The sequence below is a fragment of the Homarus americanus genome, unplaced genomic scaffold, assembly GCF_018991925.1.
Source record: "Homarus americanus isolate GMGI-L3 unplaced genomic scaffold, GMGI_Hamer_2.0 scaffold34360, whole genome shotgun sequence".
Lineage (NCBI taxonomy): Eukaryota > Metazoa > Arthropoda > Malacostraca > Decapoda > Nephropidae > Homarus > Homarus americanus.
Genome location: NW_024739403.1, coordinates 1,716,750 through 1,743,984, shown reverse-complemented (window position 1 = coordinate 1,743,984; position 27,235 = coordinate 1,716,750). Strand labels below are relative to the sequence as shown.

At 38.1% G+C, this 27,235-nt stretch overlaps 1 protein-coding gene across 2 annotated transcripts in view; it reads right to left on the bottom strand.

Moving 5' to 3' along the window:
* The window catches only part of LOC121874702 (fibrillin-2-like), a 123,796-nt gene that overhangs the window by 47,356 nt on the left and 49,205 nt on the right, over nt 1-27,235 (bottom strand). The window contains exons 3-18 of one of the 2 annotated variants that reach the window (XM_042378955.1): nt 18,549-19,142; nt 18,365-18,397; nt 16,536-16,631; nt 15,656-15,751; nt 14,968-15,162; nt 14,546-14,794; nt 11,166-11,330; nt 10,804-10,977; nt 7,038-7,157; nt 6,721-6,843; nt 6,313-6,561; nt 6,021-6,140; nt 5,625-5,840; nt 5,094-5,266; nt 3,907-4,114; nt 1,885-2,054 (exon numbers count right to left, since the gene is read on the bottom strand). In XM_042378955.1, coding sequence (XP_042234889.1) covers nt 1,885-2,054; nt 3,907-4,114; nt 5,094-5,266; nt 5,625-5,840; nt 6,021-6,140; nt 6,313-6,561; nt 6,721-6,843; nt 7,038-7,157; nt 10,804-10,977; nt 11,166-11,330; nt 14,546-14,794; nt 14,968-15,162; nt 15,656-15,751; nt 16,536-16,631; nt 18,365-18,397; nt 18,549-19,142 — 2,981 coding nt within the window. Of the gene's footprint in view, nt 1-1,884; nt 2,055-3,906; nt 4,115-5,093; nt 5,267-5,624; nt 5,841-6,020; nt 6,141-6,312; nt 6,562-6,720; nt 6,844-7,037; nt 7,158-10,803; nt 10,978-11,165; nt 11,331-14,545; nt 14,795-14,967; nt 15,163-15,655; nt 15,752-16,535; nt 16,632-16,835; nt 17,000-18,364; nt 18,398-18,548; nt 19,143-27,235 lie in introns of those variants that run through there. The other variant, XM_042378956.1, reaches the window with a different exon arrangement.

Below are 27,235 nucleotides of genomic sequence, written 5' to 3'. Positions count from 1 at the left end.
AAACAGAAATATGATGTCATCACCGAGGATACTTAATGAGCTGCCCACACCCTTTGCAGCACACACACGCACACTCCATGCTTCACTCCCTCAGTCCAACCCGTGGTGGCTCTCCAGTGCATCTCGTTACATCAAGGCTAACTTACTCTAACTTATTCATGTATTTCTCTTAGGACAACTTAGTGTTACAATTGTGTGCCCTACTTGTGTACTTTACCCAGTGATTCTTGAAACAATAAGTGTTATGTGTGCTATTTCATTTGAAGACCATCACAATGTCCTTTTTTTTTTTCTCATTTGTAGTAATATTGTAGTGGATACTCTCCCCTACAACTGCCGATTTGTCGCTTACCAGCCAACCCGCGGCGAGTTCCTCAGACCAAACCTCTCTTTCAGACTGTGCGGTGATTGGCCAGTTACCGCCTTTCACCTCAGCCAATCAGCAGCGCCGCTCACTTCCGGCAGAATTGTATAAATACCCCCAGCCTCGCCGTGAAGAGGATTCTACTCAATGCTCTCAAACAGACAAGACCTCCTCTCAACAAGCTCCTCACCACACAGCATATATATATATATATATATATATTATATATATATACATAGTATATAGAAAATGCCATTGTGAGTTTCCTTTCTCACCTCCATCCTTAGTGCGAGATCTCCTACATGTACGTATGTATGTGAGTCTAACAAAGAGAAATTTGACAACTGGCCACATACACTACGCTACAATATCTTTAACTTTTATATAACTTAAGGTCATTTGGTCTATAGTAATTTCATTCCTCCAGTTGATGTCACCATAGATGAAGTCCCCCATGACAACGTGGTGACTAGAGCTGAACACAGTTTCGTTGTCCATTAAGGCTCATAAATTCCCTTGGTTCACTAAGTTGCAATTTGGGGATATTTATATACATACAACAATGAGTAAGTCTCTCTCCTTCAGTTTAATTTTACACCACTTTGAGTGTTCAAAAGTATCCTCCCCCTGCTGTCTCACCTGGCTGGCTCTAGCATAAATAACCACACCCCTCTTGCAAGTTGCCGGAGAAAGGTTCATAAATGAGTCATATCCCTCTATACAGTATTAAACTCACACTCCAGGTCGATCCTCCTGTAAAAGCATTTTTATCATAACATGATGACAGAGCTACATTTAATTATTGTAAATAAAACAAAACAAAAGCTAACACTGTAATGACAAATTTGAGGCTGTAGATATCAGCTGAGCAACTACCAGCACTCCAACAGCCATAGAAACCTACGCATCACCTCCTCCACACCTCTTATCATCATCTCGCTCATTACCACCACCTCCATCATTACAGACAAGCTTTTTATTACATATCTACCCCTCAGCTTTCTTCCTGCATGCTGTAATTGTTGAAACATTTTTATTGTAATACTGTATGATGCTGTAAATGTGTTCATTTAGTTAAATAAACACAACAATACTGTATTGTAACAAAATGTTTACGAGTACTGTCCTCAAATGATGTATTTATATGTCACCCATGGGTAAGTATAACAACGTTAGCAACACAATTACCATATACTAAACTGCTTAGAGTATTCAGTTAACGCTCTTCTCATGAATTCATCCTGAGCACTAAGAGGGGTATTGCAGTAATGTTATAATGTCTGTATGTGGATGATGTTGCATTGTTGTCTGAATCAGAGATTAAACTAAGCTTAAAGGACAGTTATGAAGCATTCCTCTTGAAATATGAAGAGCAGCTACTTTTTCTCCTGCTGGCTAAATAAATGAAATTTAATAATCAGAAACTGGTACTCACTTTTATAAGCTTTCAAATAGTTCTTTTGAAAATATAATATTGAGACTCAATCAATAGCACTCTGTACTGAAACACTAGAACTTACCTTTGCAAAACCAATGGGGCAGTCACAGTCAGCTGGGTTGCAGACTTCACATGGTGAACCCCAAGCTTTTCCAATGGTACAACAACATTCAGATTTGAGAGTAAGCTTGGGGAGATTGTTCTCACAGCGGCCATCCTTAACCTTAGTCCAACACGATCCACGGCGGTTGTCTGGGACATCATAGGAATGGGTAAAAATATTATAGTTATGTTTAATTAAGCCACAATGAAGTGCTGTATCACACAAATTTACCAACATGACAGAAACAAAGGACGAAGTTGCACAAGATATGTACTACAGCACATACTGTAAACACACCAGAACCACAATATCATTCCAACAGTGCATAACAAAAGAAGATATTTGTTTTATAAATGAAATTGTATAAAACAAGGCAAAAAAGTAATACAGGTTGTACCTCTCTAGTCCGGCATTCTGTGATCCGGAAACTCCCGTGGTCCGGAATGATTTTAGTTTGTCCAATAGGTAGATAAGCAGCTTTTTTTTTTTTTTTTTTTTTACTTATCTGATTATTATTATTACAGGAGTATTAAATTTTTGCCCCTCAGGCCCCAATGTGGGTCAGTGACCTATGCCCGGGTGGGCTAATCCCCTTAAAAAAAAAAAAACAAAAAAGCCGCGGGAAATTAAGGTTTGTTTACATCCGGCAGTTCGGCTGCTCTCTCTCTCTCTCTGCTTGTCTATACAGAGTACAACATTTAACCCTTCAATATATATGAGCAGTAAATAAGTGTTGCTTTCATATTCTTATGTAGAGTAATGACGATATGTTTTCACATGTGCACACTTACATACGCGCAGTCTCACTTTTTTTTACCATTAATGGTTAGCTACTTATATTGTTCCATTTATTAACATTAAATAACATTACAGGTACTTCAAACAACCATATTAATTTTTTTACATTAATTTTACTACAGCTAAAATCAGGGTCTTATTTTCTTCAGTTTTATATGTAGAACCAATCAGTCACTGGTTTCGTAAGCTTTAACATAAACAATGCCGGCAGCCGTCTCGTCTCCTCTAATATCCCACGTATTATTAATAAATTGTATTGTTAATTTTGCACACACACATTAATTCAATAAAAACAAATTCAGAAACATTAATTAAAATACATATGAACAGTAAATAAGTGTTGCTTTCATATTCTTATGTAAAGTAATGATGATATGTTTTCATGTGTGCGCATGCGCACTTACATACGCGATCTCTCTTTTTTCTTTACCATTATCGTTAGCTACTTCTATTGTTTCAATTATTAACATTAAATAACATTACTTAAAAACAACCATATTAATTTTACTACAGCTACAACCAAGATCTTATTTTCTTCAGTTTTATTTGTAGAACCAGTCAGTCACTGGCTTTGTAATCAACGAAAACAATGCTGTGTCATTTCCTCGTGTGTTTTAATATTCTACGTATTATTAATGAATTGTATTGCTCATTTTGCACACATAAACATTAATTCAATAAAAAAGACATTCAGTAATAAACAATAATGAATCTTTTGTACATAAGAGAAATGACGCTGTTTACATGATTATGCACGTCGTCTGCACGTTGGCGGGCCGTTCAAACCCATCGAAATTTCAAGTTTCAGCCGTCAAAATTTATTTATATTTATTTTTTTGTGTTCCAATAAAATACGTTAAGAATTGAAAACTCGCGAAATTTGAGAAGCTACTATACGACATTTAACCCTTCAATATGTCTTCAAAGAGACCATGATGCAGAGAAAGTGGTGCTAGTGCTTCCAAGCATAAGCACAAGGCACTATCTATCCAGGAAAAGGGTGAATTTCCATGGTCCGGCAATTTCCATGGTCCGGCACCGGTCAGGTCCCGAGGTTGCCGGACTAGAGAGGTACAGCCTGTAGGTGAATTTCTCACTTGCAAAATACAAGTCTTATGGTCCTCAGAATGATAAAAAAACATGCAATAACACAATATACATTATTATACTAAAACTGACAATGAAAAAGATGTATTATCTTACCAATGCAATACCTGCCAGTAGAATCAAGAATTGTTCCTTCTTCACATTCACACCTGTATGAGCCAATGACATTGACACAAGTACCACCTATGCAAGCATCCTCACCAAGCTCGTTGCACTCGTCAACATCCTCACAGACATGTGTGCTGGGATTAAGTTGTGTCCCAGATGGACAGATGCACTGGTAACTTCCTGGAGTGTTGCGGCACTACAAAATGATCTTAGAGTCAACCTTATATAAGTACATATTTGGGGAAGTAATGTTTTCTACAAAGCAATACAAATGTTTAAGCACACAATGCATATCTTAAATGAAAGTAAGTAATAAGTAAACATTTCTAACAACTGAGAGCATTAACTGGATAGATACAATGGAATAAATTATATCTGTATCACATATAAACAGAGAAATGTTCTACAAAAATATGTATCACTTTGTTTGAACATGTACTGTGCAATATAAAGGAATTATTTGCCCCTGACAAACAAAAAACTTGATTGTGGTATCCTTACAAGGTAGAGAATATCAAGACTAATAATATTAATACTGATAAGCATAATTTATTAAAAACTGAGATGATAAATAAACAAACTAAGTAACTAGATGGTAATACAAGTGTCAAAACTTTGTGTGTATGTGTGTGTGTTGATAGATACAAAGTGAAAACTCTTCCACTTGACCAATTCTTTCCCTAGTTGTCCTTTGTAGCACCTGTCACATTCTTTTTTTAGCATATATAGTTCAAGTGAGTTTCTATTAATACCTGTACTACCCATCCCAAAGCTATCCTGTGCATGAATATAAATATTCTAATGATGAAAATCATTAGTAACAACATCAAGTGGTTACCTTTCCTCAAATTCAATTACTATCATCATTACCAGCTCTTGAAGCTTCAGTCCAACTTTTTGTTTCCCATACTCTCAGTTGTGTTAACTTTTCAGTATTAAATCTCCCACTTGGCTATATATTTTTGGCTGAATTTATCACATTTATATTCTCTTCACCCACACAAACCTGGATTTCTTGTAATAGGCCCAGACACATCATATCTTGATTATGAACTCATAATTGACAGCAAATAAGTCATTTCTTGAAACAGCTTAAGAATACTAAGGGTTTACTCTTTTTGGTCTAACTCCCAAAACTACTTAAAAAAAAGTTCTAATTCTACACTTTCATTTACCTGCCCACCATCACACAGCAAGTTGTCGATGGCACACTCGTTGATGTCATGGCAGAGGCGCCCACTGTCATCTACCATATAGCCCGGATTACAAATGCAGCGATATCCACCCTCCAGGTTCTCACAGGCACCATTTCGACAAATAGTTGGGTTCAAAGCGCACTCATTGATGTCTATGAAGGATTAGAAATTATTGTTGTTTTTCTTAAATTGCTGATATCCTTGTTGTTATTAACACAGCAAATACCCATTGTAATGTGTGTACTATGACTACTACATCAAGTTATTATCACAGCTGCTTCTACTATCACCACATAGTATATACATCATAATGTATTGTTGATAATGCCTCTCTCAAAAATATAGAATAATTTACTAAACAAACTAGTACAACAAAACCATGTACAAGAATATACTATCCTGCATTTTATGTACTTGTTTAATTAGTTAAATATTTATATGATATGATCCTTAATGGAAAATGCCACAGTATGGGGAATTATTCTTAACTAAAACAATTTTAAATCTAACCGTGGCCTTCATGAGTAATGCCAGTGCCGTGTGGACAAAGGCCAAGGAATTCCTGAGTGCCAGTTTGAGGACAAGCCTGGCAGGGAGTTCCCCAGCCCATTGGTTGACCGAGGATCACAGTGCAGCAGCAGCATGCTGATTTGGTGGTGGGTGTGGTGGATGGGTTGGAGCACTGCCCATCACGATACACAGCATAGCAGAAATCCAATTTTGTATCTACACATTGAAAACATGTTTATTTATATTTATATGAAGAAAAAATATGAGAATTTTCAGCATAAAACTTTATAAGTCAATACTTTTCATGAAATATTATCATCATTAATCTTTGTTTACTTATAAAATACTGTAACACACACTAAAAAAACAAAATGAAAAATTAAAGGAAAGACTCACCTAAACATGTTACACCATTGACACCAAGTGTAAAGCCTGGTGGGCACTCGCACTGAAAGCTACCTTCAGTGTTGGTGCAACGACCATTCTTACACGGTCCCGAGGCACACTCATCCAGATCTTTAAGAATTAAGTTGATATCATTACTAATACATAGCACTATAAAGTTCACTGTTAAGCTGCTTTCTTAATCTATTTCCCATGATACTTATAGAACTGTCTTTTGCATTTACTCACTCTTCTTTATTTCTTTTATATAAACAACAAACTGTAGATTCAATATTCAACGTACCAATACATGTCTTTCCATTGGGAGCCAGAGTGTATCCCGGCTGACACACACATTTAAATGATCCATCGATGTTGACACAGGAACCATGTTCACACATTCCTGTCTCACCACACTCATCAACATCAGTACAAAAACTTCCATCCGTGGCATGTGTGTAGCCATCATTACACACACATCGGTATGACCCCTCAAGGTTCTCACATCGACCAAATAAGCAGATAAGTCGGTTCTCTTCACATTCATCAATATCTGGTAAATAAAAATGAGGAAAATGATGACATCTAGAAAATCCATGAGCAAATACAGTATAAAATTAACAGAAGATATCCTCTTGAGCCTTATTATAATTTTAAGGCATATAATTTCATATTAAGAAAATTCATATGCAATGAGAAGTAAAAGACTTACCAGTGCAGGCAAAACCAGATGGGGAGAGGATGTAGCCAGAGTTGCAAACACACTTGAAAGAGCCATCCATGTTAGTGCACACTCCATTAGCACACATCCCAGTCTCACTGCATTCATCATGATCTATGGATGTAAAAATATTATAAAATTACTTATTAGATGGTTCCATTGAGCATTAAAAAACATAAATTTCAAAAATTTTCAAAAAGAAACTGAAATGAGTTCAATAATAACTTTTTATTTAAAACCATATCTTGGTATACCATACCAATACATATAAGTCATCATGCATAAACTGAAAATTGTGAGTAACATACCAATACATGAAAGACCATCTGAAGAGACATCAAACCCTAAGGGGCAACGACAAGTGAAGCTGCCCATTGTGTTGTAGCACTGACCACCCCGGCATGCCCCTTGACGACATTCATCAACATCTGTCAGGAAACCAATTTCTTTTTTTTAGATTGTATGTTACCTAACACATTTTGCATATGGTGGATAATCCAGATTACATGGCAAGCCAAGTGAGTGAGAAGGAAGAAGAGTTTGAAGAGGAGGAAACATGTGCTGTCCTCTTACCACCCCCATCTCTTGTCCTGCCCTCTTACTCTACTTCTCCACAGCCTGGTCCCTCTCATCACTCTGATGATGATTTTGTAGAATTTAGGGGGGGAGGGGGTGGCTGTTTCCTTCAAGATGCCAGGGTATTATACACCCCAAGAACAGACAAAGGAGTGAATTGAGGGTGAGGACATTATCACATGGTTCCTCATCAAGTCCGCCACTGCTTTCTTTGCCAAGGCCCGCATCCCCCATCCCCCTTCAATTCCCATGTCTCGCTCCCCGAATGATTAGCCACATTTGCCTGCCTCACTCTCTACTTCTGGTCCTGCCTGCCATTCTGCCCATTTCAGAAAGGCTGTTCGCCATGTTTCGTGTCGGCGTGGTACTCCACGGAGTACCCTGAACCCCAAAGATGACACTAGGGATGATAATACTGTTGAAGGTGACGATACTGCAGGACAGGACAATGGTAAATGGGAATGCCGAGGACATGGAGGAAGACTATACAGTATCCCTGAAAAGCCTCTCTTTGACTCGACGACATCAGGAGTCCAAGAGCCATCCCTCAGCAGACATTTTCAAGTACTTCTGGGACGACACTATCCTAAGAATGATTACAGAGGAGTCCAACAAGTTTTTTTATTTAATGCAAGGAGGATGTGTCCTGCCACCCCAGTCAAGAGAACACCAGTGGTTCTGACCTCACACCACCTGAGCTGATCATCTTCCTCATTCTCGTGATGCTCATGAGGCTTATTCATAAGAGGAGTTACAGAGATTACTCGGCAAGAGGCCCAATTCTGTCCACGCCAATGTTCAGCAAGGCCATGACTGTAAACTGCTTCAACATTGTGAGGACCCTCCACTTTAATGACAACCTTCAAGCACACATCCAAGATATGTCAGATTCATTGATGAAGATCAGGGCAGTCTTTGATCATTTCAGAAGGATGTTCAAGGTCGTTTTCAAGCCTTATCAGAAACTGGTCATTGACGAGAGTGTTATGCTATGGTGGGGCAATATCTCATTCCACCAATACATCACCTTGAAGCGGCACAGATTTGGCATGAACTTATTCATCCTCTGAGATTGAAAGACTGGGTTTGTCCTTGACATGATCCTCTACACTGGTGCCACCACTGACCTTGTAACTGATGCTGCAATGGGGATGTCTGGATCCATAGTGACCACTCTGATGGAACCTTATCTGAACAAGGGCCACATCCTATATGTCAACAATTGGTACACCACCCTTACCTATACAGTACTCAAGACTGAGGGATGTAGCACTGTAAGAAGGAGGAAGCATATGACGTGCATTCCACCTCTGTTGCAGTGAGGGCAAATCCTCCACCGCCATGCCAAGCATGCCCTTGCTGTCATGTGGAGGGACAAGCAAAAGGTGGCCTTTCTCACCACCGTCCATCCAGCCAGCCTGGTCCTCTCCCAGAACTCCAATCCAGACACAAGGGAGAGGAACATCAAGACCACCTGTGCAACACCAACATGCACCTTGTTGACAAGTCTGACAGCATGATATCTACCATGGAGTTTGCAAGGAAGATGATGAAGTGGTACGTGAGCTCCTGTGGGAGTATGCGGAGACAGATTTCCATGTCAGACGTCTCCCAGATGAACCCACCCGCATCATCCCTCACAGCCACTATCCTCGCACCATTCAACTTGCACCCGGTGCCAAGAAGAATTATCTTCAGAAGAGGTGCCATGTCTGCTACCACACCCAGCTACAACAGATGAAGCGGCAAGAAACAAAGTACTACAGTATTGGCCTGATTGTGATGTGCCATTTTATGTTGACCCTTGTTTCTGGGAGTACCACACACTGGACATGTATTGAGTGCTTTATACAGTGAGAACCTCAGTTCATTATTGACATAAACTCTGAAGAAACGTTTTCTTATTTGGTTTCAGTGCCTGCCTTATCCAGGGATTTATGGTCATTCTTGCAGCGACATGTTCTCATGTATAGGTGTAGAGCAGCTACTCACCCAGTCAAACCAGATTTTATACAATGAACTTCCATCCCAGCTTGGTGGATGCTTCAAAAACCATAAGGAACACCAGGATGAACCCTGAAGCCCATTCACTCTTGCCTTGAACTCCATTGCCATACAAATAAGTTCCACATATCACACCTCTAAGATATCTACCAATGGGGAAAACCATCAAGGGAGTAGGAATGATTGCAGGTCACTTTTCTCTTCTCTTTGGCCATTAAATGGAATATCACACTTAAATTCTTGATTTATGGCCTTTGGATCATTTGACAATCAACCTGCAATATTCTAGACCAGGAGGCCATATTTTAAGAGAATTATCCAAAAGAACCCCAGGTGGGAGGTAAGTAGCTCAACTTTTACTTTTTACTTTTATCCTCTTCGCTACTGATCAGCTCATTAGCCGCTTGGGCGGTCAGTCACATCTCTGGTATGCACTGTTGGCAAGTACTGGGCATGAACTGACTGCTGAATATCTCAGAACCTGTTCCAGTGTTGGTCAAGTCTGGCCTTGAATGAGCTCACACTCAGTGCCATCACATAGATGATGAACTGTAAGTACTGTACTGTATTTCCCCAAACAGTGCAGTCACCATGAATGGTTTTGACAGCAATTAGATTAGACATGAATCACTTCCAGCAACGGCTGAAGATCAATAAACTCCCTTTAAAGCAAGCAACTATTGGGGCAGAATGCAGCCATTTAATAAGGGAACCACATCCTCCATTCTGGCCAGATAGCAAACTTGAGCCCATTTGCTTATGAAGCAACCATATTATCAATGAGCTATGGACTCACACACTGATGGAGAGGTAACACTGTAAGCAGTAATTAAGTTGCTACAGTGTGAGCATCTGGGAAGTAGTAATGTGATTGGATTTTCATAAGAGCATTCTAAGCAGAGGGATGAAAGCCTGACAAAGGCAGAACTACTACAGTCTGTTGTACTACACCAACACATATTCCAACAAATCAGCCCCAGAAAGAAAATAAGCAAAGGAACAGTTGCACACAGATGAAACGAGTAAGCAAAGAATGTGAGAAATGTGAGGTTGAAAATATGGAATCAAAGTTTGTGGTTGTGGATTTTGAGATAGTGGTATAAGTTGAAATTGGTTGATGATTCATTCTGGTGAACATTTTGACTTGCTAGCATTTGATGCAACCACTAGGTTAGAAGTTGTTCTTATGTAATTTAAACTGATCCAACTAAACAGTGTGACTGCCACAACTGTATCATAAAATTAACACCTTGGACAATGCAGGCTTTGCCAGAGGTTGTTCTAGAGGTTGATTTTCCCAGGTCTCATGCTGAATGACCCACGACTATAAAGGAATATTATCAAATAGCAAGTAAAGTTTATAGTTACGATCTGATTTGTTCTTCCTAATAACAAATGATCATGATCAATTATAGATGAAATTCAAGTTGCAAAGTAACTTTAGTTAAAATTAAACTACCAAAGAGGAAGATGAAGACAGTAAGGACTACCTACCCTCACATCTGTCAGTGACAGCACTAAGAGTGAAGCCATCATAGCACTGACAGGTGTAGTCATCACTGGTGTCAATGCATCGTCCGCCTTCGCCACACAAGTTTGGGTTCAGGGTACACTCATCTACAGGGGGAAGCTGGTACCCTGCTTGCTCACACATCCTCTGATAGAGTTCTGACAATAATAACACAATCTTATACCAATTACTATACAAAAACTGCCTTCCTGCCATTTAAAAATAAAAACCATCTTACACTACCCTGTAGTCTTTGAATTAATAAATTGCAACAAAATGTCAATGAACAGATGTTAATTTGAATCTTATTTTAAGTGTAAAATATCCTTGCTTCTAACAAACTTACCTTCTCCAGGCATTGGACATGGAACACAGTCATTGCGTCCCTCTCCCCATGCCTTACCCATGTTCTTGCCACAACAGCAGGCTTGACGAGTGAGGGGAATGGGAAGAGGTTTCCTGCATCGACCACTGCCCCTTATTTCTGTGTAGCAAAATCCTTGCCGGGCATCTATTGGCAGAAAATAATTTTAATTTCAGGATTATTACAATAGGAACACACATAATCAATGACAATAAGCTTACAGCCTTTTCTGAATGTAAGATTAAGCTTCGAGGTATTTTACTTGTTATTTCTAACAGCATTCCATATTAGGGTATTTAAGGGCTTACCAAAAGAATTTTAAAAAATTCGCAACATCTGTACGTTATTTTTCTTATTCACAATTTAGACCTTCGACTCATATCTTTGTCTACCTTAAGCCTATTTACTGACAATATATATTCTAACAGGGATCACCACAGAATAAAATGCAGGAGTGGCATCACGAAGTGAAGCATACCACCAAAACAGCATATGTAAATAAGATTATACAATCAGTTACATGTCTGTTAGTGGTAAACAGACATGACAGTTGATGCCTGGCTAATAGAGCTATACCACAATAACCGATGCATAAGCAGATTGAGAAAAGCCAACAGATGGTGAATAAACGGTTTTTGAATAAATTAATCCCATAACAATGTAACAAATTCGGGAGGTTAGGGAACAGCCACCCCCCAAATACTCCCTTCCTCCCTTGATATATCTCTGTTCAGACTGTCAAGTAAGAAAAAAACAGACATATAAAGCTGCATAATAAGCATTAAATAAGGAATATAAGCAATAACTGAGACTTATTCACCAGTGTCAAAGCATTAAGTCCACATTGAGGCATCATTCCTCCCCTCAGCCAGCCCCTCTGGCTGAAGGGCTCGCTGATGCTTTGGCCACTGTTTCTGTCAATAAGAGTTTTAAAAGATATCCACACACACACATGATGGGCAGTGTGAATCAACCTTAACACACCTAAAATACAAAGTCAAAGAGAAGAGAAAGAAAAAAATAGAAGAGAAGATAAGAAAAGATAAATAAGCAAGAGAATGACAGAAATATGAACAATATATACTGTAGAGTCTTGATAATTCACAAAATACAAATTTGCATACTCATGGCAAGAATTCACACCATGCCGCCACCCGCCAAACTCAAAAGAGCTCTGACGCTCCTCCCCCAATCGTTGGATCAATGGGTTAGTCAACAAAACTTGCATCGGTTTACGGGGTATACCTGTACTTGTAACATGATTAGTAATTATCACTTGTTATCATCAATAATTCTGAAAACTGTAATGAACACATACAATTCCACTGACATTATGAATTTTTTAGCATTATTCATTCTAATAAAACTTCAAGTGTGATAACATAAAAATCAAGTACTGTACGTGTATTGTATTTCCACACATTCATGAGTATGCTACTAATGCCTTTAATCAGATAAATTGGCAGTTAACCTTCTCAATCATGCAAACTATCATATTATTGAACATTATAAAAAGATCATTCATAAACTCTTCTAGTGTATGTATTTTTACAATCATCCATTCTACTTATGGAACTAGGTACTGTACCATAATATAGTAGTAATGTTCTTCTTTCACTATTTGTCAAAATTCAAACATCCTTTTTATGCTGTCGTTGTCTCTGGGGGCAAATACCTATCAATCATTGCCTCTTGCATTACCTGTTATCAATCAATTCCGATCATCTATTACAGTACACTGAACTTTTTCTATACATTTTAATTTATGAATTAACCTTCTGAGTTCTTTCTAGAAAACAGTCAATACCATTCTATTAGTATAAGAAATTTTGACAGTTAGCTAAGATCTTTCAAATCTGTACAGTAGATCCCTGTTTATCTGGCACCCATGTTGAGAGGTGCTGAATAAAAGATATTCCAGTTAGTTGAACCTCACTTAAGGAGCCCAATAAATCCTACAATGCACAGTGCTACAGGCTGACCTTGCAAATTCGTCTCAGATAAACAAACTTCTTTAACACTTATTCCACTCTATATTAATGATGTGGCTTAAAAATAAAGAAAATGTAATAAAAAAATTTTAAATGAAGAGCATGGGTGTGTATGCGTGGGAACTGAACGTGTGTGGAGGCAGTGAGCTATAATTGCGTGGCCACTCCTTCCTGATGTGAAATCATGGCATGCACACAGTGCAGTGCGGCAGCCACACATCTATGAGTCAGCTGGTTGACTGCCTGGCTGAACTGTGTCATGTTGCCCAGAGGATGGCTTTTTTTTTTTACATAAAATGTGCTATTGTATTTTATGATGTGCTATTGTATTTTATGGTATGCTATTGTATTTTATGATATGCTGTGTCTCAATTTTATTGCTTATCATAGCAATAAATATGGCAGCTCATCCCCATGCATGTGGTATTCAAACTTACAATTCTAGCTGATTTGGGAGGAATTTTTATTTTATTATTATTTCATTTTGATTCCAATGAGTTTAATCTGCCAATTACCCGGACTCCAGGAAACCGGGATTTTACTGTACTTACAGTATACTGTACAGCTCCTCCCCGACTTACGACCTACTCGACTTACGACCATTCGCACTTACGACCTGCCTCAGTCGTACCAAAATTTTGTCAAATTACGTATTTTCAAGTCCCAATGTCAGTACACAGAGAAAATTTTTGTTTTAATTCACTTTAAAATGACTGGCAAGCTTAAAAGTGAGAGTTTTGTGGTGCTGAGAAGAAAAAGAGACACCCATTTTAGATTTTCTATGCATTATTTAAGCATTTTCGACTTACGACCATTTCGACTTACGACTTGGATTTGGGTCCCTAACCCCGTCGTAAGTCGGGGAGGAGCTGTAATCTAAATCTTTTTTTATTTTTCATATCAACTCTCTTTTCAGATTACTGTACAGTATACATCTTCCATTAGAAGTTCATTATCATCATCATCCTGAAACAATCTTATGTTGTATGAGGCAAGTTTCACTGTCTCTAAGCTTTGTCTTACGTTTATCAGATATACAGTACTGTACTGTACTGTACAGTAATCTCTTCTTTAAATATTTAATATGTATTGTTTACTAACTACCTTAATCTATCCTACCTACACCAAACTGCCATAAGATCCTCCTGCTTATCATAGATGGTGGGAGGGCACACATCTATGACTAAGGCCAAGTGCATTTTATTGTTCATTATTTCATATACAGATGACCCTTATATATGAAGGATCTATTTTTAATAACCTTTCCAAGCCAAACTAAGAATGGTAGTTTCTATGATAGGTTATAAAATCTAATATGTAGATCAGGCTAATCAGTTAGGTTAAAATTCACATAACATGAGAGTACTGTACCTATGCAACTCTTGCGATCCTGACTGGGAATGAAACCAGTGTCACAGTTGCAGTAATAGCTGCCATCGGTGTTGACACAGCGGCCATTGAGACACACGTCACCTTCAACACATTCATCACGGTCTTCACAAGCATTTGTCTCGGGGTTTCTGGTCTGGCCCTCTGGACACTCGCATGTGAATGACCCAATGCTGTTAACACAGACACCTCCCTCACACAGCCCAGGAATAGCCTCACACTCATCAATGTCTGCAACAATAAAATCACATCTTGTCACATATCTTAGTAAGTCATAATATACAGTGTGATTATACAAGACCACAAGTTTATAATATAAATCTTAGAAAATTCTGAAAGTTAACATTCTTAGTTTCACAGTATCTCAGACCTAAGTTCATAAAGAGACAAAAATGAAAACTTACCCACACACTGACCACTGTGAATATTCTTAAGGAAACCTTTATTACAATCAAGTCTCTCTGGACAGTGTTCACAAGGATGTCCCCAAGCCTTGCCAATGGTGGCACAGCACAATTGCTTGGTACAAACAACCCCTGGTAGCTGGCCCTGGCACATTTCATGCTGCACCTTGGTGAAGCATGGCCCCGTCCGGTAATCTGGTGATACACCAACACTATATCATGTGGTAAACTTATGCTTCTATGACACAATCAGTCTTTCAAAAAAATTATTTTATACATAGAATTTTTTGTATACGGAAACAGGGTGAGAACTAAATTACACTGAAAATGATGGTTCAGCATATACAGGGGTAGTATTAGCTGAAATATAAATATTTTGATATGTAACCAGGAAATTTTTATTAAGTGCATAAGTGCAGTAAATTCAAATAATAATGAACAAGTCAATCATGATTTTGTGAAAATTATACACACCGTAATACAAACATGAATACAGGAATATTTTGTGATGATCAAGAAATAAATTTGAGTGACATTCTGGAAAAGTGTGTTTATCATCACAGTATCAAACTGTTTATAGCTATGGCTCTTATGTGAAAATATTTTAAGTTAGATTACTTACTGAAAATTTATAACACCAACAGATATTTCAAATAAACGAATAAAAAAAATACACGGGAAAATGTACCTGCTTCACAGCGTCTGCCAGTAAATCCATAGACACAAGCACAACGGTCTGGCCCAACACACCGACCACCATGCAGGCACGGCTCCCGACACACAGCTAAAGGGTATATAAAGGTCAGTGAAGGAAAGATTGTAAATGAATTATAAAAAACACAACACAGATGTCATTAATGCATTCTTTATAATTCTATCAGTAAGTTTAAGACACAAAAGACATGACAAAGAATACAGTTATGTACAGAAAATGATTGAATACAGTAAATATCAATGTTTTAGATGGATGGCATCCGTTAGGGGGCCTCTGGGAGCACAATTAGGGGAAGTTTTGGGAAAGGAAGAGCAGATATGAAAAACATGAAAATTTTTGATTGAGTTAGTTGTCTAATGCATCCTAATTTAATCTACCGTAACTTTCCGGGGGTCCCATTGTTAAATTTATAAACCTCTTGCCATCAATTTGATAATAAAATAAATGACACTGCATTGCATTTTGTGAAATATATTCCCAGAATGCAAAACAAATATACTGTACAATAAATTTTCATTAGTGTTTGTGATTTGTTCATTATTGCCTAGCAAATTCTGCTATTTCAGTAATCTTCTTCTATACTACAGTATTTCACGTTATTCCATCACTGAAATACCTAGAGAAAATAATAACAGAAAAGTACAGTAAATTTACGTAAGTTGAAGTACAGTACCAGCACAAATTTTTGTAGTACTGTACCTGTACAGTAGAGTAAATGCTGTACAGAGAACAGCACAAACACATACAGTACCCTGAGCAGACACATTTGAAATACAGTACACACCAAGTTTAAATACACTGAAGGAGGATCTCATACATACAAGGGAATGAAGTGTTAGTAAAAAATACCTACGTTCAGCACAATGGTCCCCTGTGAACCCTGACCGACACACACACCGACTCCCCTGACAGGTACCTCCATTCAGACATGTTGTCTGACAACCTAAGTCTGTAAAGGAAAAAAGTCATCATAACAGAAAAAAATCATAACAGCTCAATTTTGATAATGGAGATTTTCTTAAAAGATAAGTTAAATGATTTTTTGTTCTACTTGAAAGACAAGCATATGATCACCAATCATCCTTGTGCAGGTAATTAGGATAATACCACAAGTTACATAAGGTACAATACTTTACATAAATTTGACAAGTACCTGTCATGGTGGCACACAGTAGGCCCTGCTTAAGGTGGAGTCACATGTGCACTTGTAATGGCAATTTTTGCTTTCAGCTAGTACTAGCAGCTGGAGTTTCATCTGCCAGCAGCCGATTTCTCCAGCCGGACGTGTTGGTCTTGAAATCGCAACTACCAGCAATTCTCCGAATTCAAAAGAGAACCACTATTGTATTATATTAAAAATTAAAAGAAATTGTTTATGTGTAATATGCTTTGGTGTGATAAAGCTACCATCCAGCTAGTTATAATATATACAGAAAAAAATAGTAAAACAAAATTTGAATCAGTTGTTTATAACCTTCTCCTTGTCTGTTTACTAGCATTTGTCTTTTTAATTCCACAATGAAAATACAATACAATTGTATGAAACTGAATTACTGTATATACACAGGTACGAGATTTATCTTTAAAATATAAAAACTAGTGTTAATTAGGGATATTCCTGTCACTTTAGTCTGATTCCACAATTCAGGACCAAACTTTCTTCCTTCTTGTCAGCATGAGTTTCTTCTCACATTTATAATTAACACAATACAAAGCAATGATTGTAAGAGCTAAGAATTCATCGTCAAAGTCTTCAAAGGTATCCATCCATCTTGTTACTGTTTAAATTTGGTACCAGTCACTCAACTGCGGTTCCATTGGCAACAGTAGTCCTGTCGTGTGAACACTCTTGTTAATATTTGCAGGTAAAACCTCTGCTGCTAGTGGGATCCGAAAGCAAATTTTGCTGGTACAAGTGCCCGTGTGACGCTGCCTTTAGGGAGGGATAAATGTCAAGATTTTTTTACAGCATACCGAGAATTTCAAACAATATTGGTAGTTTATACAGCTAAAGGACCATTTCAATAATACAGCAGATGAATTACTCTCATGTCTTGCTCAATCTTTCTATTTCATTTTATATACCTGTTTACAGTATATCTATGATGTACAGTACAGTAGTACAGTACTGTATACTGTTTATACAATAGTACTGTATACAGTATTGTGCTGCCTACCAATACAATACATGTATATATATATATATATATATATATATATATATATATATATATATATATATATATATATATATATATATATATATATATATATATATATATATCATACTGGAGCAAATAGACAGCAAGCATATTGAGGGAAAACAGTGTGGGTTCAGAAAATAAGGAGGACATCTAGATAATTTAAATTGGTGATTAATAAAAAATGGAAATTAGAGATAGAAAAGCATTGTGAGAAGTGCTGAAAATGTATGGGGTACATTACATGTGATATTGTTGTATGCCACAAGAGTTTTTAAAAAGAGTGAAACATGTACAGTATTAAGAGACTGTCAGGAAGAGGGATACTGGTCCCAATTGCAAGTGGGGCTTTGTCAAGGATATGTAAAATGACTGGTTGTTACATATTCTCATATAACAGGAGAGAAACTTGCACCCACCCCCCCCACACACACCTCTTACTACTCCTCACTCACCCACAACAGTTACTGTGATGACTTACCTGGTCTACGAATCCCGCCATCAATGCGGCCGCCTGCAAGCGATAGAAAGCTTATTAAACAGTTTAACAACAAAGTGTACAATATATCATATGATAAAGGAATATCTGATATTTTAAAGTCTACAGTTATTCATTTATAAGGGATGAAGTTATTTAATAAGTGATAAAACTAAAATTAGCTTACCATTAATGCCACCTCCTCCTCCACCATTGAAGCTGCCACCTCCTCCTCCACCATTAAAGCTGCCACCTCCTCCTCCACCATTGAAGCCGCCACCTCCCCCTCCTGAAGGTCCTCCACCGCCATTGAAGATGCCACCTCCCCCTCCTGAAGGTCCTCCTCCGCCAGTGAAGCCGTCACCTCCCCCTCCTGAAGTTCCTCCGCCATTGAAGACACCTCCTCCAGTTCCTCCTCCTGTCCCTCCTCCCCCTCCAGTTCCTCCTCCACCTCCAGTTCCTCCTCCTCCATTGAAGCCATTTCCTCCATTGAAGCCAATTCCTCCTCCTCCATTGAAGACACCTCCTCCTCCTCCTCCTCCACCATTGAAGCCACCACTTCCTCCAGACCCTCCACCATTGAAGCCACCACCTCCTCCAGACGCTCCTCCCCCACCACCATTGTAGACACCGCCTCCACCATTCCTGCCGCCTCCACCATTCCTGCCTCCACCATTCCTGCCACCAGCGCCGCACGCAGAAGATATGAGGCCACTAAGGCACATGCACAGGTTAGGCCGCACGCACCGTCCACCAGTACCACAGTCACGCACACATATAGCTGCCAAGAGAAGAGTATATTAAAAAAAATGGATTTATTGTTCATCATAATTCATGGCACAAAAGAGCCTAAAGAACTTTACTGATGTGGTTTTGTGTTTGATGCTATAGCAATTTTGGTTTTACCTGGGAAGAATAAATTGCTTCTGGTACAAGACTTTAATTGGTGTGCTATTTCAACCAGTGTTACGGAAATGGTTTTGTATTTTATCTGGGAAAAGTAAAAAGTATAAATAAGTTGTTTATTTCGATGAACCTATATTATTAATAGGTTTTGTTGTATCTTAACCTATAACAAGAGAAATCACTATTACTGAATTGGTTTTGGTTTAAACAATGTAACCAAAATTATTCTGCATTTTAATATATATATATATATATATATATATATATATATATATATATATATATATATATATATATATATATATATATATATATATATATATATATATATATATATATACTGTATATATATATATATATATTTCAAACAAATCCTTACCAAAATATTTATTCATAGGCCTACCCATGACTCTCAGGTTAGTGTGATGAAAGTGTGATAAAACATAGCTTTTCTACAATGACTCACCTAACAACACCCTAGAACTCTCACTTAAATTTAAAGACCATTCATGCAAGACATGGTGGTTTCAACACCCCAGAGAAAGATCCAGTTTAGCCCTTGTAGGAAGCTCGGATGATCATTGCACAGCCCACATCCAGTGTAAATGTGCTGTTTTGAAAACGCGAGAAATAATCCAGGGCATACAGCATCCACTGTGAGTTCCTTTTTGGTAGGAGACATTACATCAGGTGTTCTATGAAACCTATCTGGTATATATAATTATCCACCACTTTAAACTTTATACCTCTACGCCACTGATCAGCTCGTCAGCTGCTTCGGCGGTCGGTCACATCTCTGTTACGCACTGTTGGCAAGTACTGGGCATGAACTGGCTCCTGAATATATCGGAACCTACTCCAGTGATGGTCAAGTCTGGCCTTCAATGAGCTCACACTCGATGCCGTCACAACACTCTCTGACAGATTGTTCCAAGAGTTCACAATTCTCACTCCGAAAAAGTTTGCCCTAACTCTTTTCTGGATTTGTGGCTTCTTCAACCCTGAGCTGTGACCCCTTGTGGGGCAGGCATCCACCAGCTCCAAGTATGTACATTCAACTGAGTAGTATCCTCTGAGATGTTTATAAACTTCAATTCGGTCGCCCCTTTACCCGTCTATACAGTAGTATAAGCTAGGCAGTTGCAGGTGTTCTAATCTCTTTGGGCAGCTGAGGTTCCATAGAGCAGACACCAGTCTGGGAGCCCTCCTATGGACATTTTCAATCAACTGACAGTCTCTAGCATATCTCAGGGACCAGATGGGGTCACAGTACTCCAGACGGGGAATCACCTCATTCCTGAAGATCGTGACGAGTGACGAGATATACTAGGGAATGTTAATTGATTGAAAATGTTCAAAGGAGGGCCACCAGATTGGTGCCTGCACTTCGGAACCTCAGCTACCCAGAGAGATTGGAGCGCCTGAACTTGCCTAGCTTATACTGCAGATGGGCAAGGGGCAACCTAATTGAGGTGCATAAGCATCTCAAGTGGCATTACTCAGTTGAGTGTCCTTACCTGGAGCTGGTGGACACTCACCCCACAAGGGGGCACAGCTCAAGGCTGAAGAAGCCGCAGGTCCAGAAAACTGTGAGGGCGAACTTTTTCAGAGAGAGTTGTGAACTCTTGGAACAATCTGCCAAAAAGTGTTGTAACAGCACTGAGTGTGAGCTCTTTCAAGACCAGACTTGACCAACACTGGAGCAGGTTCAAGTACATTCAGGAGTCGGTGCATGCCCAGTACTTGCCAACAGAGCGTAACAGAGACGTGACTGATCGCCCAAGCGGCGAAAAAGTTTGCCCTCACAGTTTTCTGGACCTGCAGCTTCTTTAACCTTGAGTTGTGACCCCTTGTATTCCTGGAGGCACTGGGTTTGGTCTTGGGTATATATTTATTGATCAAATGGTTAACTTTACTGGCTACGATGTTCAGCGTAGTGTCTGCGTTCTTAAATCTCAGTAAGTCAGGCCGGTGTATACTCCTTAAACCCTTGCTCATATAATTAAGCCCTATTTTAGATAATGAAACCTGATTTTCTGATCCACCATGATGTTACTATTAAGTTATATTTAATGTATTAAAAAAAATCTAATAAATTAAAAGATTGGTAACTCCCTTTTAACCCAGGCAGAATTTAGTACAGAATTAAACTTGAAGGTGATTGTAGCTATAATTATCATAACTGCCAGATTTTAGACTTGCCCCACACAGGAGCATGACTAGTTGATCAGGCCCCCCTTTACATACCGGTAGTACAGTACTGTATACTATATCAAACAAATGTTTCATTACCCGATACACATATGCCCGTTTTGATGGCAATCTCTGACATCACATAGCACTCAAATGACGTCACAAAATCGAGTTCTATCTCATAATTTTAAAATGTTGTTGGACTGTGTATTACTAACCTATGTTAATGTTTTGTAGCTGCCAACACCTACTTATATACTGAGTCATACAGAGGGAGAAACAAAAAAACTAATTTATTCTATAGCATTTCCATCGGAGATTTATATTTTTTGCATATTTTAACAAATGACTCCCCCCCCTCCCAATTACCAACCATATTAATTGTTCAAAGTGGGCAGGGCTTTGAAGTAGAGGGAAAATGTGGGGTAAAATACTAAAACTCCAAAAATTTAAAACCTTATCTAACATTTCCTAACCTCTAAAAATCCTAAAACTATATAAAGCTTACCTTATTCATTTTTTCGGTGTTTAGTAAATGATGGTTGTGTTTTCGGTGTCCAGTATGTGATGGTAGTGGTTTTGGTGAATAGTACGTAATGGTAGTTTGATTCGGTGTGTAGTATGTGATAGTGTTTTCGGTGTTTAGTATGTGATAGTGTTTTCGGTGTTTAGTATGTGATGGTAGTGTTTTCGATGTTTAGTATGTGATGGTGGTGTTTAGAATGTGATAATAGTGTTTTCGGTGTATAGTATGTGATGGTAGTGTTTTTTTGTTTAGTATGTGATGGTAGCGTTTTTTCGGTGTTTGGTATGTGATAGTGTTTTCTGTGTTTTGTATGTGATGGTAGTGTTTTCGGTGTTTATTATGTGATGGTGGTGTTTAGTATGTGATGGTAGTGTTTTCGGTGTATAGTATGTGATGGTAGTGTTTTCGATGTTAAGTATGTGATGGTAGTGTTTTCGATGTTAAGTATGTGATGGTAGTGTTTTCGATGTTAAGTATGTGATGGTAGTGTTTTCGGTGTTCAAATGAGGAGATCCATAAACTTGAAAGCAATTCTTAACCTTTTCACAAGTTAAGGTAGGGTAGGTTAGGATAAGCATTGCAGTCTTAGGATATCGGAGGTTAGGTTAGGTGAGGAATTATTAGGTTATATTAGGTGAGGTTAGTGTTCATAAACTGTAAATAATAAAGAATAAAAATAATGATTTTAAAAGTTCTTATTATTTGCCGTGAGGGCTTTGATTCCACATACGATTCATATAGACGCTTTATGGAGGGGAAGCCGGTTTAATATTTATTTATTTATTTATTTATTTATTTATTTATTTATTTATTTACTTACTTATTCATCTATTTATTTATTCATAAAGGTTAGGTTTAGTTAAAACCCAATTTCACACAAAATGAGTGTCACCTTAGGTGGCCGTAAATAACGTATTGTGTTGAAGGCCGGCAAAACAAAGCAACTACTTTGGAATTTGGAAAGAAGAGTAAAACCAACTCCAGAACCATGCCTTCTGTGCAGTAGCGTATCTTCTAAATCTGTATGTCATCATTGTATTGAATCTTTTCATTTCCAATAAGAGTGTTACTTTGCATATGTCTTATGAGTAATGACATTACTGAACTTCACTGTTATTTGGCTAAATTTCTAACGTGAATCTTTGACTAATGTCAACAACATACAGACTGGCACCAGTGCTTTCCATTTGGACTGGCTAGTGATATCAGTTATCTTTCCCGTGTCGACGGGCACGGGAGAAATGGGCACCAAACGTACTCATGATTCAATCACGATGTCCACCAATCGCAAGATTGGTCTTTGCACCAAACAGGCCGGTATGGTATGGCGTCATCAATTGCTGTGACAGAAAACGGGCTACTGTGATTGTTTTTTTTTTTTTTGCTACTGTGATTCGGGCTTTATTTATACCCGGTAGCGCCGTTTCCTTCACAAGGAATGAATGCTTTGGCGGTAAATTTTACCTAATCGGTGAGACACTTGTATTTCTCTTTAATTTTCAATTGTGGATGATTAGTGTGATTACTAACCTATTATACACGCTCAAAGACCTCAGTCGTTGAATCGGTTTAGCATCAATCTAGATAAGGTATAGCTTCTTTTTTTTTTACGGGATTAGCCCACCAAGGCACAGGTCAATGACCCACATCAAGGCCGGGAAACAACGGAGCACCTTAGCTTTCGTCTTTATTCCAATATCTTCCCAGGCGGTAGATCATTTTATGTGGAAGTGTGAAACTAATGATGCCTTTGCAACATTCCAACAATGAACATTGAAGGTTTAGAAGAGAACCACATCTCGCTAATAAATTGAGATCATAAACAACAAAGTGGGCAAAGGAAGAATAAGTATCCCACCAATAAAGAAATAAATATATATAAAGCAGTCTTTTTTTTTCAAATTAGGATTTAGCGCGGGGAAAAATAGTTATTACAAAGTAAAAAGCTGACCTGTATATATAGCTATAAAATTATAGAAGCAGCAATATTTGCTTTCCCACGCAGAAGTTTCATTGGTAAATAACTGATGTATTTATAAACAACAAGGAATCATTTAACGAACGGGGAGTTATTCATAAAGATTGGCACGATGAAATTCCTCGTAATTGAAGGTCTAAGAATGCACCAAATGGTATATTATCTTTTCCTAAAATACCAAAATAATATCCCAAAATTTACAAAGTTGGTTACATAAAGACTGCTTACATATGGATGATACTATATTTTTCCATAGTACCACACTGTATAAAGTTTTTTTTTTTCAAATGATTGTCCACCTTAGTTTTGTCTCAACAGTTGGTAAGTGAACATGTTATATAGTTTTAGACACTCTCAGTATAGGTGTCTTTTATTGTTTTTTTAGCAGAACTAAAACAAGCGTGATAATTCTTGCACATTCAGTTATTAGGGTATATGACTAAAGTCCGTAGACTTTTGTTTCGTTGCAGGTGTCGGAGAACATGACTGTTCTCCGAACCTCCAAGTTTATAAGTTCACATTACATAATGTTAACCGGTTTACAATTAACAGCCAGGTCTTGAAAGAGTTCGCACGAGATTTAGTTTCAACAACATCTTCACTTATTAGCTCTGTACTAAGCGTTAGATTAACGTACATTAGAGTAACTGTTACTCAGTTCCATTTCAATTTAAGTATTTCGATCGCATTTCTTACTGCTCCATTGTTTCCTTCAACTACCTCGCAGAGTATACTGTAATATCAACATTGAAAACTAATTTACTCTACATAGTCATAACATTTTGTCATTATATGGAAATTAGTTTTACTGTTAACATATGTGTACTGACACTGTCGTTTCTGAATAAGTGGCTTCATAATATTCTCAGGTTAAGGATACATTAGTTGTCTTATCGATGGTAGTATGTGTCTAGCACTGATAATAATATCGAACCAGACGTAGTTTCCTGATTTAAGTTTCCAATGAATGGTAGGCATATTAATAGAGAAATAAGGGTAAATACGTTTTCAAATACAATTTGTATTAAAATACCGTATTCCCCCCAAAATTAGGGTAGTTATATCTATATATTTTTTAAACAAAAATACTTAATTTCAAATGCTATTGTAAAAAATTAGTATAAGTGACGTGCTATGGGGAGAAAAAATAGACAAGCCAATGACAGCACTGCTGACGAAGTTTATCCTCGTTAAACCTTAACTCACATATTAAACGAATCACTTAACCCCTTTTAGTGCTTCTACATGTTTAGCTTTCTTACCCACACACGTTAACTACCCATAACGGCTTACTACGTGTTCCACATACACGCAACATAAATAACATAATCTCGGGAATTGTCTGTGGCACTGAAATTGTTAAGATAGGGTAGAATCAACGGCATTTTATCTTATTGACTCTCCTCCTTTAATTGATAATCTCTCTTCCCTTTCCCTTCGCCGCAATGTTGCTTCACTCTCTTTTACAGGTACAGTACTTGAACGGGCAATGTTCGGTGGATTTGGTTCCTGCGTACCGCCGGCAAGGCCGTGGGGCTTGTAGCACTCGTCTTGCCGGCAGTGCACTCCACCGTTTCTCTGTGGATGTCGGTCACACTAGAATAATCCTTCTTTCCTCAAACAGCCAGACTGTGGAATGCTCTGCCTTCTTCTGAGTTTCCATACTCATACAATCTGCCTCACTTCAAAAAGCTGGTTTTCCGGCATCTTCGTGGTGTAGGTCGATGACCTGTGCCTGGGTGGGCTATTCCCCGTAAAAAAAAATCTTATAGCACTGACAATCTTCCTGGCATTTCATTCTCTTGTAAAGTATCAACCCAAAATGGTCTTGAGAGGTTAAGTGAAGTTGTTACGGGTATAGAATACCGTATTTTATACCTTCTGTTACGATAAATATTCAATGTGCTAACTTCTGAGAATCTCGACCTTGGGCCACTACACAGTATACATACAGTGAGAGGCAGCTCAAATTGGTTAGTATGTCCTGTTTCCTTTCTGGACTGACTAGTGTGAACTCTTCCTAGAGAAGATGCAATCCCCCCTCTCCCTTTCTCTCTCTGAGCATCAAGTATCCAAGGAGTGGTATCATCAGACTCAACAAGCTATCGACTTGCGCTACATGAACCTTAGTGTGGCTATCAAGCGATCGGCTGGGAGTTACATCAACGATTATATATATATATATATATATATATATATATATATATATATATATATATATATATATATATATATATATATATATATATATATATATATATATATATATTCCGAAAATTATACAGGTGAACTAAAAAGCGCTTGCGTTGTTATTTTTAGATTTGTCTTAAAGTGTGTGTGTGTGTGTGTGTGTGTGTGTGTGTGTTTAAACGTGTTGAACGTAAGGGCAGCATTTTACATCTGCAGATAAATTTAATATCAGTAAATATCACCGAACAGAAATACCAGGCGATACACCAAACCGCTTATTACAAGCAACATGAGATTATGCAAATATAAGAAAACAAAACAAGCAACAGAATCATTGAGGAGGCGAGACGGCGGGGGAGGGAAGCAAGGCCAAGTCGAGCAGCAAATGAATGATCTCAAGAGTTTGTAAACACGATCCCACAGGCGTGCGTACCTCCCGCGCTCTCAGGTTACGCTAGCTAAACATCCTTTATTTTAGCTCTTTCTTCTCTCCTATCTTCATTTTATTATGCTACATCACTATTTCATCCCTATCTTAAACTTTTTATTACTGGTGTTTATCATATTTGTGTTTATCATGTCTGTTCGTGCTTCATATAATTGTTATGTGCTCTCATATAACGCTCGCTAACTGATGTGTTTTAGTTTCCACCTTTATCTCAGCTCCATTTATGTTCTTCCCGTTCATCACTTCTGTTTGTTCCCATATTTGTTTCAGGTGATGAATCGCTTAGTGGGTTGGTTTTCTGAATGAAAGTTAACTTTGATTTGAGGAGGATTTGTGTAACTAGGCTTCGTGTGTTGCGTGGTGTTGTTTTGTCTTAAAGAGCTCTTGTTTCATGTCGTTCCCACACCTCTCCAACACCACTTGTCTTTCTTAAATGTCAATGCTCTCTCTCTCTCTCTCTCTCTCTCTCTCTCTCTCTCTCTCTCTCTCTCTCTCCAAAACCTTTTCCACAGGTGCTGATGTGTTGATGGTGGAGACGTGGTGGAGGGTGCGAGGCGTGGGAGCAGGACCCTCGACGTCTGGGCCACTCCACCCTCACCTCTTCTGCTTGAGACTTTAATCACAGATGTAAAC